The sequence below is a fragment of the Notothenia rossii genome (genome assembly GCF_949606895.1).
Source record: "Notothenia rossii genome assembly, chromosome: 3".
NCBI lineage: Eukaryota > Metazoa > Chordata > Actinopteri > Perciformes > Nototheniidae > Notothenia > Notothenia rossii.
The window spans coordinates 34,603,753-34,616,101 of NC_136901.1; the positions used below are offsets into that span (position 1 = coordinate 34,603,753).

Consider the following 12,349-nt stretch of genomic DNA (forward strand, 5'->3'; position numbering starts at 1 on the left):
GAAACAAATGTAAAACACGAGACAATGAAACCAGATCAGAAGCCACAGACTGAACAACTCTCCTACAAAAAACAATACAAAACACGAGTAAGATAAAAACCCAAATGTAAAAGCACAAGTGTCACCTGGCCTGCAAGGGAAAAGAAGTGGGGTTTTAAACGAGATTTAAAAACAGGCAGAGTTGGAGCAAGCCTAACCTGGAGGGGCCATTTGTTCCATAACGTTGGGGCTGCAACAGCAAAGTTAATTCATTAAGCACTTTTCTTATAGCTAGATAATGTGTTATAAACCATTGATTAAATGTACTGCTTATAAAAGGGTCAGGAGACTTTTTGTTTGTTTGTTATTTTACACTTCAAGAATAGTTCAAACTTTCATTAATGTCCCGAATGTACACACCACTAATAAAAACCGAGAATAGATCATAATTCCTTTATGTAACTTCTACACTCTCTTGTTACGAGTTTTTAAAGGTCAGCCAACTATTTGCTTTATAGTTTCTCTTTTGTTAACTGGACTTATAAATTCACACTGTAAATGTTATATTGATATTTAATTTAATAGGCCATTCTTGCACACTAAATGTAAATAATATCCTACTTTTATATTGATTTAGCTGTAATTTACCCCTTCAATAGTGTTTTATATTTTCAATCTTTTAGTTCCGTCTTATCTTTTATTTTGAGATGTTTATATTGTATAATTGTTATGTTTCTACTCTTTTATATTTCTTATTATGTGTCATACTCTGTTTTACATGCTGTTGTAACGAAAGGGGCGGTGGTGGCAAAGTCCATAGGGACTTGGCTTGGCAACTGGAAGGTCACCAGTTCAAGTCCCAGAAAGACCAAGTGCTACCGAGGTGTCCCAGAGCAAGGCACCGTTCACTGCTCCCCGGGCGCTGTACATAATAATAATAATAATAATAATAATAATACATTACATTTATAAAGCGCTTAATGGCAGCCCACTGCTCCTAACACTAGGATGGGTCAAATGCAGAGAAACCATTTCATTAAATAGTACCTGTACTACGTAATGACAATAAGTTGAATCTTCAATCGTCAAAAAACAATCCCAATTTGTGAGTACTAAAGTATTTTGTATCTTATAAAGTCATATCTGAGACAGTGATTCCATGTTCTTCAAAATATTATAAATCCACAAGAGGGAGCTATTGTCTGAACGATTCATCAAACAAGTTGAACTGTTGACAGTCCATGTGCAATGATGGTATTTTCTTTGTTTGATTTGAGGTCATTCCCACTCTGATTTTCTTAAGTAGGCCTACAAATAGAACTATCATACATACTGATAAGTTAAAAAGTGTAACCTGCATCCACATTCTTTTTCAAATTAACAAAATTATAACCAATAAAATATACTGTAAGTACCAAAAGTAAGTCATTGTGCAGATTAGCAACTTACAAAATAAGTGAATTCTTTTTTCTTCTTCTTATATCTTTATCTTTAATAACATCATATTTTCTATGATGATAATATTTTGTATTAATAATGTGAATCTTTAAAGACTGTTGTAAATATCTAAATAAATGTACACAGTGCCATGCCTTGTCTTAATGTAACATAAAAACGTAATTACTGGAATAAAAGTGCCTCAAATGTGAAATTAAATACAGTGCTTGAGTAAATGTATTACTTTCCACGTTAACTGCCTACTATGAGACATATAAAAACAATGTTGATTGCTTTAGAAATCATGAGTTTACAACATTGTATTGTTATTATATAACCATTATATAACGCTCTGCATTGCCTCACAGTGATTCCCTCCCTGTAACATCCACCGACCAGTTCCTCCACACTTGATAACACGTGTTTGATGTGCGAGATAATTTAATTAAAACCCCATCATTCTGTAACAACTCACTCAGGAGACACAATGCGAGGCCATTACTCCCCCCCCCTTGTTCCCTCCCCTCGGATGACTCGTTTCCTCGATAGTAGAAGTACTTAAAAGGCACAAGTTCACGAGCTGAGGAGCGCAGAGGAACAGTCAGGAGTCAGGAAACAGCTGTGCAAAGACGCAAAGCAACACAACTGTAATAGAGAGGAAGAACCATGAGAGGGAAACCCGGGGAGAAGAGGTGAAAGAAATAAGAACTCTTTTGGGATCCAGAGGAAACACTGGGAGATAAAAACGTTTCTGGAGAAGGTAAGTCTCCCCAAAGACTGCTGCTTTTACCATCTCACTCTTGCTGATAATTCATGCTCACTAAGGCACAGGTTTACAACGCCAGCCTGTGTATCATTTATGAACATGTCATGTCAGTGCACGTGTGCCTTGATGCCTTTATCACTGAAATAAGTGGTCCTTGAAATCCAATAAGGCACAATTAGTTCTACATGTATATCATTTATTTATTCTTGCCCCATTATTTTTATATTTGTGATTTTAAAAAAAACGTTTTGAGTCATATCATATTTCCATTGCAAACTAGCTGTAGCTTTTGTGCATATGGCAATACATAGAATTTTGAGGTAGGCTTATTGTAGAATCATATAATTATTATTTAAAAAATGATGAAACAAATCAAAATAACTTTATTTACTGTTCCAAGTTAGACATCCTGTAAGCAGATGATTCCTCCATGACATCCTTAAGATAACAAACGGTGCGTTTCAGTGCCTGAAAGAAGGGGCTGAAATATTTCCCTCCACACTCGAGTTGAGAGGATTTTCTGTATCCAGGATGTAACCTTGAGTAACTCATGAAGGACTACACTTATCAGCGGCTTTTGGACCTTGCACTGTAAGAGCCTCGTCTCTGTGGCACGCGTTTGATCACATGCAGGACGACAAAATCTACTGTCCTTCTCCTTCACAGTCACTGCTTGGTGAGCCCACGTGCTGGTGATCTGCTGCTGCCTCAAGGTAACCCTTACCTTCACAACATGTCATTGTCTTTAATCCAAATGTTCTTGGTTAAACTGGCAGTAAATCTAACTAAATCTTTCTTAATCTATCTCACTTTCTATTGAGGTATTTTTGTGTTGAATTTTCCTACAGTCTTAGTCTTTGTTCTTGGTTGTTTGATCAGTCTCTATCTGGCTCTGCTCATCAACAAACTATCTTAACTAGAAATACACTTTTGGGTGATTTAAAGGTGGAATATCACCTTGGGTTTAAACGTTTTAGAAGGTAAGAAAATTTATAGATAGTCTTTAAACAGTTACATCCAAAACGTTCAAATAAATACAGGTGTGTTGGGACATTACTTCCCCCATAAATCACCTAAAACAATCTTGTCTTCTTAAATGAAACACATTTTGATTCAGCATATTGCCAATTTGTTTTAAAAACCTTACCGCTATCTTGGCCTTGAAGCAGCCGGTCTTACTCCATTAACTTAGTGATTGAGGGTTTATTATCTCAGAGGGACATGAACCATGTTTTTGTCTCATTATCAAACCCCATACATGCTGAGGATGATGAACTTTGGAAAACATGTGACCAGTTCTGCTGACACTCTCTAACTCTGCATGTGCAATGTAATGTGTGTGTGTGTGTGTGTGTGTGTGTGTGTGTGTGTGTGTGTGTGTGTGTGTGTGTGTGTGTGTGTGTGTGTGTGTGTGTGTGTGTGTGTGGACAGCTCTGAGTCAAAATTGTTTTGTGTGTGTGTGTTGGTAATTCTTCCTCAGCTTGTATGGTTACTAATGAAGAGCCAGTGTTTTCAGGCATGTGTTGTGTTTGCTTCTCTCCTCTCTATCAATACACTCAACCTTAAAAGGCCATTTGCTGTGCGGCCTAATGGCTCTCCAATCCACCAAACTGCCCCTAAATCCACCAGTGTCCACACTAATGTAGGATTTTGTTTTGCATGTTTGTTCTCACATTAGCGCTTTGGGCATGTAAATATGTTTTTGTTTGATTTGGACAGGATTAAAACAACACAAGTATTTGCTTTATGTGTGTCCTGAAAATCAGTCTCTATGGTGACAGCATCACTGATATGACGTGTGTGTCCTCCACAGATGGAAGGAGATGACGATAGATAACCGCGGGGAACGTTGACCAGTCTTCAGTCACACATCAACGAGAAAAACTCTCCAATTGTGACTGAAATATTCTCATTTCTAACTTATATATTTAAAAACCACGAAAAACACGAACAATGGCGTCCTACAGTCCCGCCCCAACGGAAGAGGAAAGCAATGGCAGCCCCCCGTCTGCAAAGAAAGGGGAGTCCATGAAGCTGAAGAAGGAGATCTCCCTCCTGAACGGGGTCTGCCTGATCGTGGGGAACATGATCGGCTCTGGGATCTTCGTCTCACCCAAGGGCGTCCTCATCCACAGCGCCTCCTACGGCCTCTCCCTGGTGGTGTGGACCGTCGGGGGGATCTTCTCCGTGTTCGGCGCCCTGTGCTACGCCGAGCTGGGGACCACCATCACCAAATCCGGGGCCTCCTACGCCTATATCCTGGAGGCCTTTGGGGGTTTCATGGCCTTCATCCGCCTGTGGACGTCGCTGCTGATCATAGAGCCCACCAGCCAGGCCGTCATAGCCATCACGTTCTCCAACTACATGGTGCAGCCCATCTTCCCCACCTGTATCGCTCCGTACCTGGCCAACAGGATGCTGGCTGCTGGTTGCATATGTAAGTACACATTTAGAGTGTGTGTGATCGTGAGAGAATGGAAAAGAAAGTCACCTATAATGGAAAATCCACTTTTTCATGTCTTTTTTACATTAAACATGTGTCCCCCCCCTCTGTATAAAGACATTCTGGAAGTTTCAGGAACAAAGACCCCCTCTCTTTTTGTCCTGATCCATTTATATAAAAACCTGTCTGAAAATGAGCTGATCAGATTTTGACCACTTTATGATGTCATAACGTTTTTTTGGGTTGTGCAACCATTAGCCAATCAACAGGGGATTATGGGATGTTACAATGGGTGATCTGTTTGGTATTTGGAGCCTAACACTTCAGAGACATGTTCTGTATATATCCGAGACCTGTGATATATTGTTGAACATTTGTATAATAGGGGACCTTTAAGAAAATGCCACAGTTTTGTAGACTAGAGAAGTGAAAAACGGTGACACCGCTGCTGCCGTCAGCACGTCTGCAGCAGAAAGGCTTACTGACAAAGGAAAGAGGAACTGAGCACCTCCTAAAAACATATCCACCAAGTAGGAGGAGAAAAGGAAAAAGCCATTTTACTCAATCTCAGATTACGAAATCCATGTCTAACACGTGAGGAGTCACAACTCTTTATTGGTATGGGAACAGCAAGACTGTCCTTTAAAGTACATCTTTGTGAAAGGATGTGCCGAGCTAACTTCGACACATTGACCCTGTGAAAGAGCAGAGCTGACAAATCAATCAAACTAACAAGAAATTCACAACGCTTCTCACCACGGCAACCAAACTCCATTTAAGAGGCGACGAAATACCAACGCTCAAGCAACCACACAAGAAGCCAGAGTTATAGCTTACAGACAAGCCCTGATCAAGATAAAAAATAAACATATTGTGCTAGTTTGCAATAAATATTACTCATGCGTCCACCCCACTCATTCATGCATGAAGACACACTTAAATACAGGAAGATACACTCTTGTGCCATGCTCCGATAAGCAGTTCCAGGAGGAGAGGCTGATAGCTGTGAGGTAAAGTCCTGCAGGGAGACTCTGACCTGAGAGGCTAACGGCTACTGCCAGCTCAGCAAAGGAGAGAGGCTTCCTGTCAGATACAATACTGTAAACTGGAAATATAATTCTATCCTTTATTAGTTGCTTTTGGTCAAAGTTAATTGTAAATGGAATTTCTTTCTTAGCTCTAGGCAGAACGTCTCATAAAAATGTAATTGAGCAGAAGTTGGTCAAATTGTATGGAAGCCAATTCATGCCAGGAAAAACTCAAAATAAGGTGAAATGTTATGCATGAAAAAATCTTTGTAAATCCAAATAAATGTAAGCTTCTAGAGAGTCAAAGTCAAACATAACTAGTAGCAAGTTTTGATGTGCGCAATATTTTAATTAAACCCCCATCATGTTATCTCACTCTCTGCAAGGCTTTATAATTATTAAGTCAAAATCTGGATTTACTATCTCATAATTCAAACTAAGGTCAAACATTTGAAATCCTTTTCTTAAAGTCTTAATTTCTTTCATAATCATACCTTATAAAGCACACTTGTTTTTTTCATAATAAGAATTGAATACTTTTTAAATGGTTAATCATGATGTTTACTTAATATCACATACTTTTGACCCGTATACGTATATTTCTTTTTCCTAATGGTTATTGACTTAGTACTACATTTTAATATTAACGACCCTCTTTCTCCACTTTTCAAACCACATGACAGAAATAAATGGCAACTTTGACGAAAACATTTTAAAAAACTACTTTTTTGGTATATCAGCAGTAAGAAAACACCTTATTCACTCGCTGAATGTACATTATACTCTCTTCTCTCTACATCTGGACCGTATTTGACCTTCCTTACCCGATCTCACACCTCCCACCCTCCTAACCTTTCACTGTCAACACACCACGCCCCTACTTCTGTGTGGCAAAGTCTCCCTCTCGCTCTGGGCTTTATTGTATTTGACCGGACCTCCTGCTGGGAAGGGGCTCGTTATGATCCTCTACCTGTCAAAGTGAAGATGATAGTGTTATGATTCGTCCCCTCACTGCGGATGAAGGTGGTCAACACCAAAGAGGGGGGGGGGTGTAATCCTAAAATCTTGAGCGATAAGTGAGTGGAAGCGCTCTGACATGGTGTACTGTAGATACAATGTGTCCACTCAGCTGGACAATTTGTGCCACGTTTCTGAACTTGAAGGTATAACGTGCTGATAAGAGTCCTGAGAGAGATAAGCCACAGGAAGAAGCACGAAAAAATGTTTCCCAAGAAGTTGCAATAAGGAAAGAAGTAGCAGTTTTCCCTATCAGTCATTGAGTTAATAATATTCGAAAATCTCCAGCAGAACAATACAAGATTTAGTGACCGACTTCCAGCTGTACCTGTGTGTGTGTGTGTGTGTGTGTGTGTGTGTGTGTGTGTGTGTGTGTGTGTGTGTTTCTGTGTGTGTAAGAGGTTACATGTGCTGCACTCAGCTGTTTCCTCGTCTGAAAAACAACAGGCCAGTGTGCTTGAGTCAGCAGCAGCGTTTCCTTAAATCACACACGGAAACATGCCGGCACACACTCAGTTTACAGAGCAAATGTCACCCACTCGGAATATTAAATGATTAGTTTCTGTGTGTTTTTTATTTATCCATATTCATGCATGTATTTTGGTTTCTTTCACTTACCTCAGGTTTGCTGACCTTTGTGAACTGTGCCTATGTAAAGTGGGGCACCAGGGTCCAGGACTTCTTCACCTACGCCAAGGTCATCGCCCTCATCGCAGTCATCATCGCCGGCCTGACGAGGATCGGACAAGGTCAATAACTCATCTCGCGCCCACCAATATAATACCAAATGCTACATAATAACTATAGACTTACACAGGTGATTATTTCTGCTTCAAATGAAATGATTGCGTTTCCCAGGTCACACACAGAACTTCGAGGGGCTTTTCGATGACTCGTCTCAGGATGCAGGACACATCGCTCTGGCTCTGTACTCGGCTCTATTCTCATACTCGGGATGGGACACCCTCAACTTTGTCACAGAGGAGATCAAGAACCCAGAGAGGTGAGGACAGAATAGTAAATACGAAATAAAAGCAATCTTTAGTTTGGATCAAATTAGGTTTGATTCACGCTTTATAGACAGAATATATTGTCAAAATGTAGCTGAAGATACACCAAATTCAGGGAGCATCTTGCAAAGTTAAGTCTTTTTCAGTACGACATTGCTTCTAATTGAACTGTGGATTTTAAAAGCGCATACAAAAAAGTATGTCTTATAGTATGAAGCTTAACGCAATATTCTAATGGCATCTACGTCTGGTGAGCTCTGGAAACTATTCAATTAAGAGAATAATCTGTAAAACAAAAAGGGGATTACGCCATTTCTGAAAAACTCATCACGGGAATTCCTATGGTATAAGACAGTTAAATATGAGTTAATGTGACAAATCTCTCAAAAACCCAAAGGCAAATGTGCTAGAAATCTAATGTGTGATGTCATCAAGCATAAGGATATGCAGCCGCTCCAGATTTTATACCTGATGTAACAAGTTTCGTTTCAACTCATGTTCACAGATATTGATGTTCTCCTTTATATCAGAATGCTGTACTTCCCCTAGGCATAGCTAAGACAAGTTTTAAAACAACCTTTCTGCAATCTGTGACCACTTACTACAGTTAACTTCACAAGATTATTCCTGTAAAGCCAAAGGAAACGCTTACTTTCCCTGCACAAAGGTTCACAGTTCTGCTCTGATGTTTCAGACAATAGGAAACAATCACATTGAGTGTGTGTGTGTGTGTGTGTGTGTGTGTGTGTGAGTGAGCCCTTTGGTGTGATTCACAGAGCCAGACACTGATCAAATGAAGTAAGACTACACATGTGATTGGATCACAAGCCTCTCCCAGAGTTCCCAGGGAGATTAAGTGACAAACGGCCCCAATTTATCACAATCCCCGTCCTCCCCTCACCCACGGGGTCGATCTGCTCTTGACCCCAAGGTGTCTAAAGCCTCTGTTTCTCATTTGTTTTGCTTCCCTCTGCTGGTTGTCTTGGTGAACTACAGGAATCTTCCACTGGCCATCGCTATATCCATGCCCATCGTCACCGTCATCTACATCCTGACAAACGTGGCTTACTACGCCGTCCTGCCCATGAACGCAATCTTAGCCAGTGATGCTGTGGCTGTGGTAAGTTCATCTCTCTCTATACTTGCTGTACCTGTACTTGCCACCAAGTGCATTAACACAATTTATCCTCTTGTTTCTAGACGTTTGCAGACCAGGTGTTTGGCGTCATGAACTGGACCATTCCCTTGGCGGTGGCTCTTTCCTGCTTCGGAGGACTCAACGCCTCCATCCTCGCTTCCTCCAGGTGAGGGAATTTCTTTTGTTGTAATTTCATCTTCGTGTTATCAGCACCTACTCATTGTATCCAACAGCAACAGAATGGGTTGTAAACTTAAAGCTGAAGATATGCCAAATCTAGAGAGCACCTTCAATATGAAGTCTTTTTTATTATGACATTGCTGTGGACTTCGAAAGCACATCCAAATGTATATCTTAAAGTATGAAAACCATAAATTACTTTGAACAGGAGGAATGATTATGCAACCAATGTTTCCATATTCTGAGGGCATCGAAGTCTGACAAGCTCTGGATATTATTCAATGCAAAGGAGCAAAATCTTAAAGGGGAACTAAGCCCCTTTTCAAGACTTGTGCAGGGACTTCCTATTGTATAAAAAAGTCAATAAATTGGACAAATCTCTCCAAAATCCCCAAGCAAACGTGTGATAAAACAAAATATGTGTGACGTCATCCAGCATAAGGATATGCAGCAGCTCCAGACTCTTTACTTGATGACATCACAAGTGTTAGTCTTCTCTCATTTCTGGTTTTAAGATTAGCTCGACATCATCGTCCACTTTCTTTGTGTCTCTAAAGGCTGTTCTTCGTGGGCTCCAGAGAGGGCCACCTGCCCGACTACCTGTGCATGATCCACGTCCATCGCTACACCCCCATCCCCGCGCTGCTCTTCAACGTCAGTCAACCCTCATCGATCATTTCCTGTCCATCACATGACATCTGTTTAATTCCCCTGTTGCGTCCATCACAGTCTGACTGACGTTGTTTCTTGTTCCAGGGCGTCATGGCTCTGATATACTTGTGTGTGGAAGACGTCTTCAGGCTGATCAACTACTACAGCTTCAGCTACTGGTTCTTCGTTGGGCTGTCCATTTTGGGGCAACTGTATCTGCGCTGGAAGCAACCGGACAGGAAGAGGCCGCTAAAGGTAAGAAACAGAACCAGAGATATCACCTGCAGCCTACATTACCCACAATACAACTCAACACACCCATTATTATCATCTTCAAAAGTGACAGAAGTTTGTTTGCCTAGAATACAGAGAAGTAGAAGTTGCCTCAAATGAACCCTTTGGAAGCTAAATGTGCGCTAGTTTTTAAAGCTTTAGTTCATGTCTTCAATGTTGCTGGAAGCAAGGACGTACATCAAATGATGATGTGTAACAGTTATACCACATATTCTGTGCGTGTAACCAGATGTAAACTTGGTTGATTTTCCCGTTTAAAGGAGTAATTCACCTACAAAAGGACCATTTATTTATCAATTACTCACCCTGGCTTACCTTAAATCATGAAGAAAACAATGTACAAAGAATCCAACAGTGGTGAAAAGTCACAATTAATTGAAGTCAATGGTGGCCTAATTTAGCAACAGCAAAACTATATCTAAACATCCGTTAAAAAACTCACACACAACACTAAAAGTGTAATCCAAATCTCATATTTCCAGTCGTACGCCCACTACTTCCACAAGTTGTTGATACTGTCAATAACTGTAAAGGAAAATAAAAAATTGTCTTTTTATAACAACAATCCAAGGGCTAAAAATGTATGGCATTGTATTTTACCTGCACTTGTAAAGCACCTTTTAACTGGTTGTGGAAGATGCTATAGAAGTAATGTTTATCCTACTAATTTTGAATTATATGTTGTAACCCTCAACTCTATTTCCCTCTTCGCCCCTCAGCTCAGTCTCATCTTCCCCATCGTTTTCTGCCTCCTCACCGTCTTCCTGGTGGTGGTGCCGCTCTACAGTGACACCATCAACTCTCTGATCGGCATCGGCATCGCCCTTTCGGGAATTCCCGTTTACTTCCTCTGCATCTACACTCCGGCAACGAAGAGGCCGCTGGCGCTACGGAGACTCATCGGTAAGAAAACTGCAGGATTAACACATTGATTTCATACATTAAAACCAACATGTCATACTTTAAAACAGCAGGGGTCTTAAGTAACCTCAGGGCCACTGACCAGTTTGATTCCTGTTGGATAATTGGCTTCTAATGTCCAAGGAGGGAATTCAAAAGGATTAGGGTGCAAAAATAGATGTTCTTTGGCCGAGGGGTAATGAACATTTACCTGAGGAAGGAGAATCAGAGAAGCAGGGAGAATTGCAGGGCACAATATTGATCTTAACACAAAGAAAAATGATAGACCTTCCTTTACCAAAAAATGGTGTGAGGGCATGATTTAAAAGAAAATATAACAAATTGTCTTAAACTATAGAAAATATCTGATTATTTATGCCAATTCCACCACAAACAAGACTCACAGTGATGTATCTAACTTGCTAAATGAAAGGGTGTATTTCTGAAAACTGCAGTGCACCCTGGGAAATGTTCCAGCCTAACTGTCTTTTAACCGAGTGCTAGACATGTTCAAGTTGGTTCGTTCTATTTTCTTAACATGATATCATAGCTGCTGCAGACTAGAGTGCTTTAACATTCATGATGTCAACTTAAAAGATGGCGTCAATGCTTACATCTGGATTTGGTGTAATGGTACATGAAGAGATCGTTTAAACCTTCCTCTTGTCTTCATTTCTTTCAGCTAAATTCGGCGTGGTGATCCAGAAGGTGTGCTTCTCTGTTCTGACTGAAATGGACCACGAAGAGTAGACGTTTGGTTATCAACAGCCTGCCGGAGACCCGCAAACGCACAAATGTAAAACCTGAACGCATCGCGGCCAGCCGCCTCAAGGCTTCGATGGACGAAATAAACATTTGGGCTTGAGCTGGACCCAGCTCTCTGACCTGTCAATCATCCTGATGTTGCCCGGGTGACTGATGGCCAGCATTTCACTCCAGCTGACTTCAGAGGGAACATTTGAATGCACTCCTGATTTAATCAACACCTCTTTATACGACAGAACTTGTAGAGAATTATTTAATTGACACGTCAGGACCGGTATTTTGTGTAATTTTTTTAATTTGAATGGAAGGTCGCAAATTATTATTGTAATAAATGGTGTGCTGCTGCATTGCTGACCGTAGGAACATCCTTGGTGTTATTTTTTATTATAATTTGCACAAAGAAAATCAAGCAGTAAAAGAGATTTATGTTCCCACGCTCACTTATGTGGGAGGAAAGGTTAATAATGTTTTATACGGTCAGCTGTGATGTCTAGTGAAGGGCTATTTTTACTAAAATGTACTTTGTGACTTAAAGATGGTGTTTAAATGTAAGAGTTTGTGACAGTTGAGCTGCAAGCAAGTATTTATAATAAAATTACTTAACAACAATCGACCAATGTCTTTGATTTCCAAGTATGTTTCTAGGGAAGTGGATTCACTTAAATGCATATCTTTTTTTATTCCCAAACCCAGGGAAATTCACCTTAATATGACGTAAAAGTCAAAAAACCTCTAAACAGC

The 12,349-nt window shown here is 40.3% G+C and overlaps 1 protein-coding gene across 1 annotated transcript; it reads left to right on the forward strand.

Annotated features, from left to right (window-relative positions):
• Nucleotides 1-1,965: 1,965 nt before the first annotated feature.
• On the forward strand, nucleotides 1,966-12,217 carry slc7a7 (solute carrier family 7 member 7). The gene is made up of 11 exons (XM_079670177.1): nucleotides 1,966-2,176; nucleotides 2,849-2,895; nucleotides 3,996-4,619; nucleotides 7,294-7,419; nucleotides 7,529-7,673; nucleotides 8,677-8,800; nucleotides 8,881-8,984; nucleotides 9,556-9,652; nucleotides 9,755-9,904; nucleotides 10,663-10,846; nucleotides 11,526-12,217. Exons 3-11 carry the CDS (start codon nucleotides 4,136-4,138, stop codon nucleotides 11,591-11,593), a joined length of 1,482 nt encoding a protein of 493 aa, XP_079526303.1. The 5' UTR covers nucleotides 1,966-2,176; nucleotides 2,849-2,895; nucleotides 3,996-4,135; the 3' UTR covers nucleotides 11,594-12,217.
• The last annotated feature ends 132 nt before the right edge of the window (nucleotides 12,218-12,349 follow it).

Bases quoted from the DNA above. Each gene is read 5' to 3' on its own strand.
- slc7a7 (XM_079670177.1), top strand. From the start codon at position 4,136: ATGGCGTCCTACAGTCCCGCCCCAACGGAAGAGGAAAGCAATGGCAGC. The intron at 4,620-7,293 runs GTAAGTACACAT...CACTTACCTCAG, and splicing joins GCTGGCTGCTGGTTGCATAT to GTTTGCTGACCTTTGTGAAC. The intron at 9,905-10,662 runs GTAAGAAACAGA...TTCGCCCCTCAG, and splicing joins ACAGGAAGAGGCCGCTAAAG to CTCAGTCTCATCTTCCCCAT.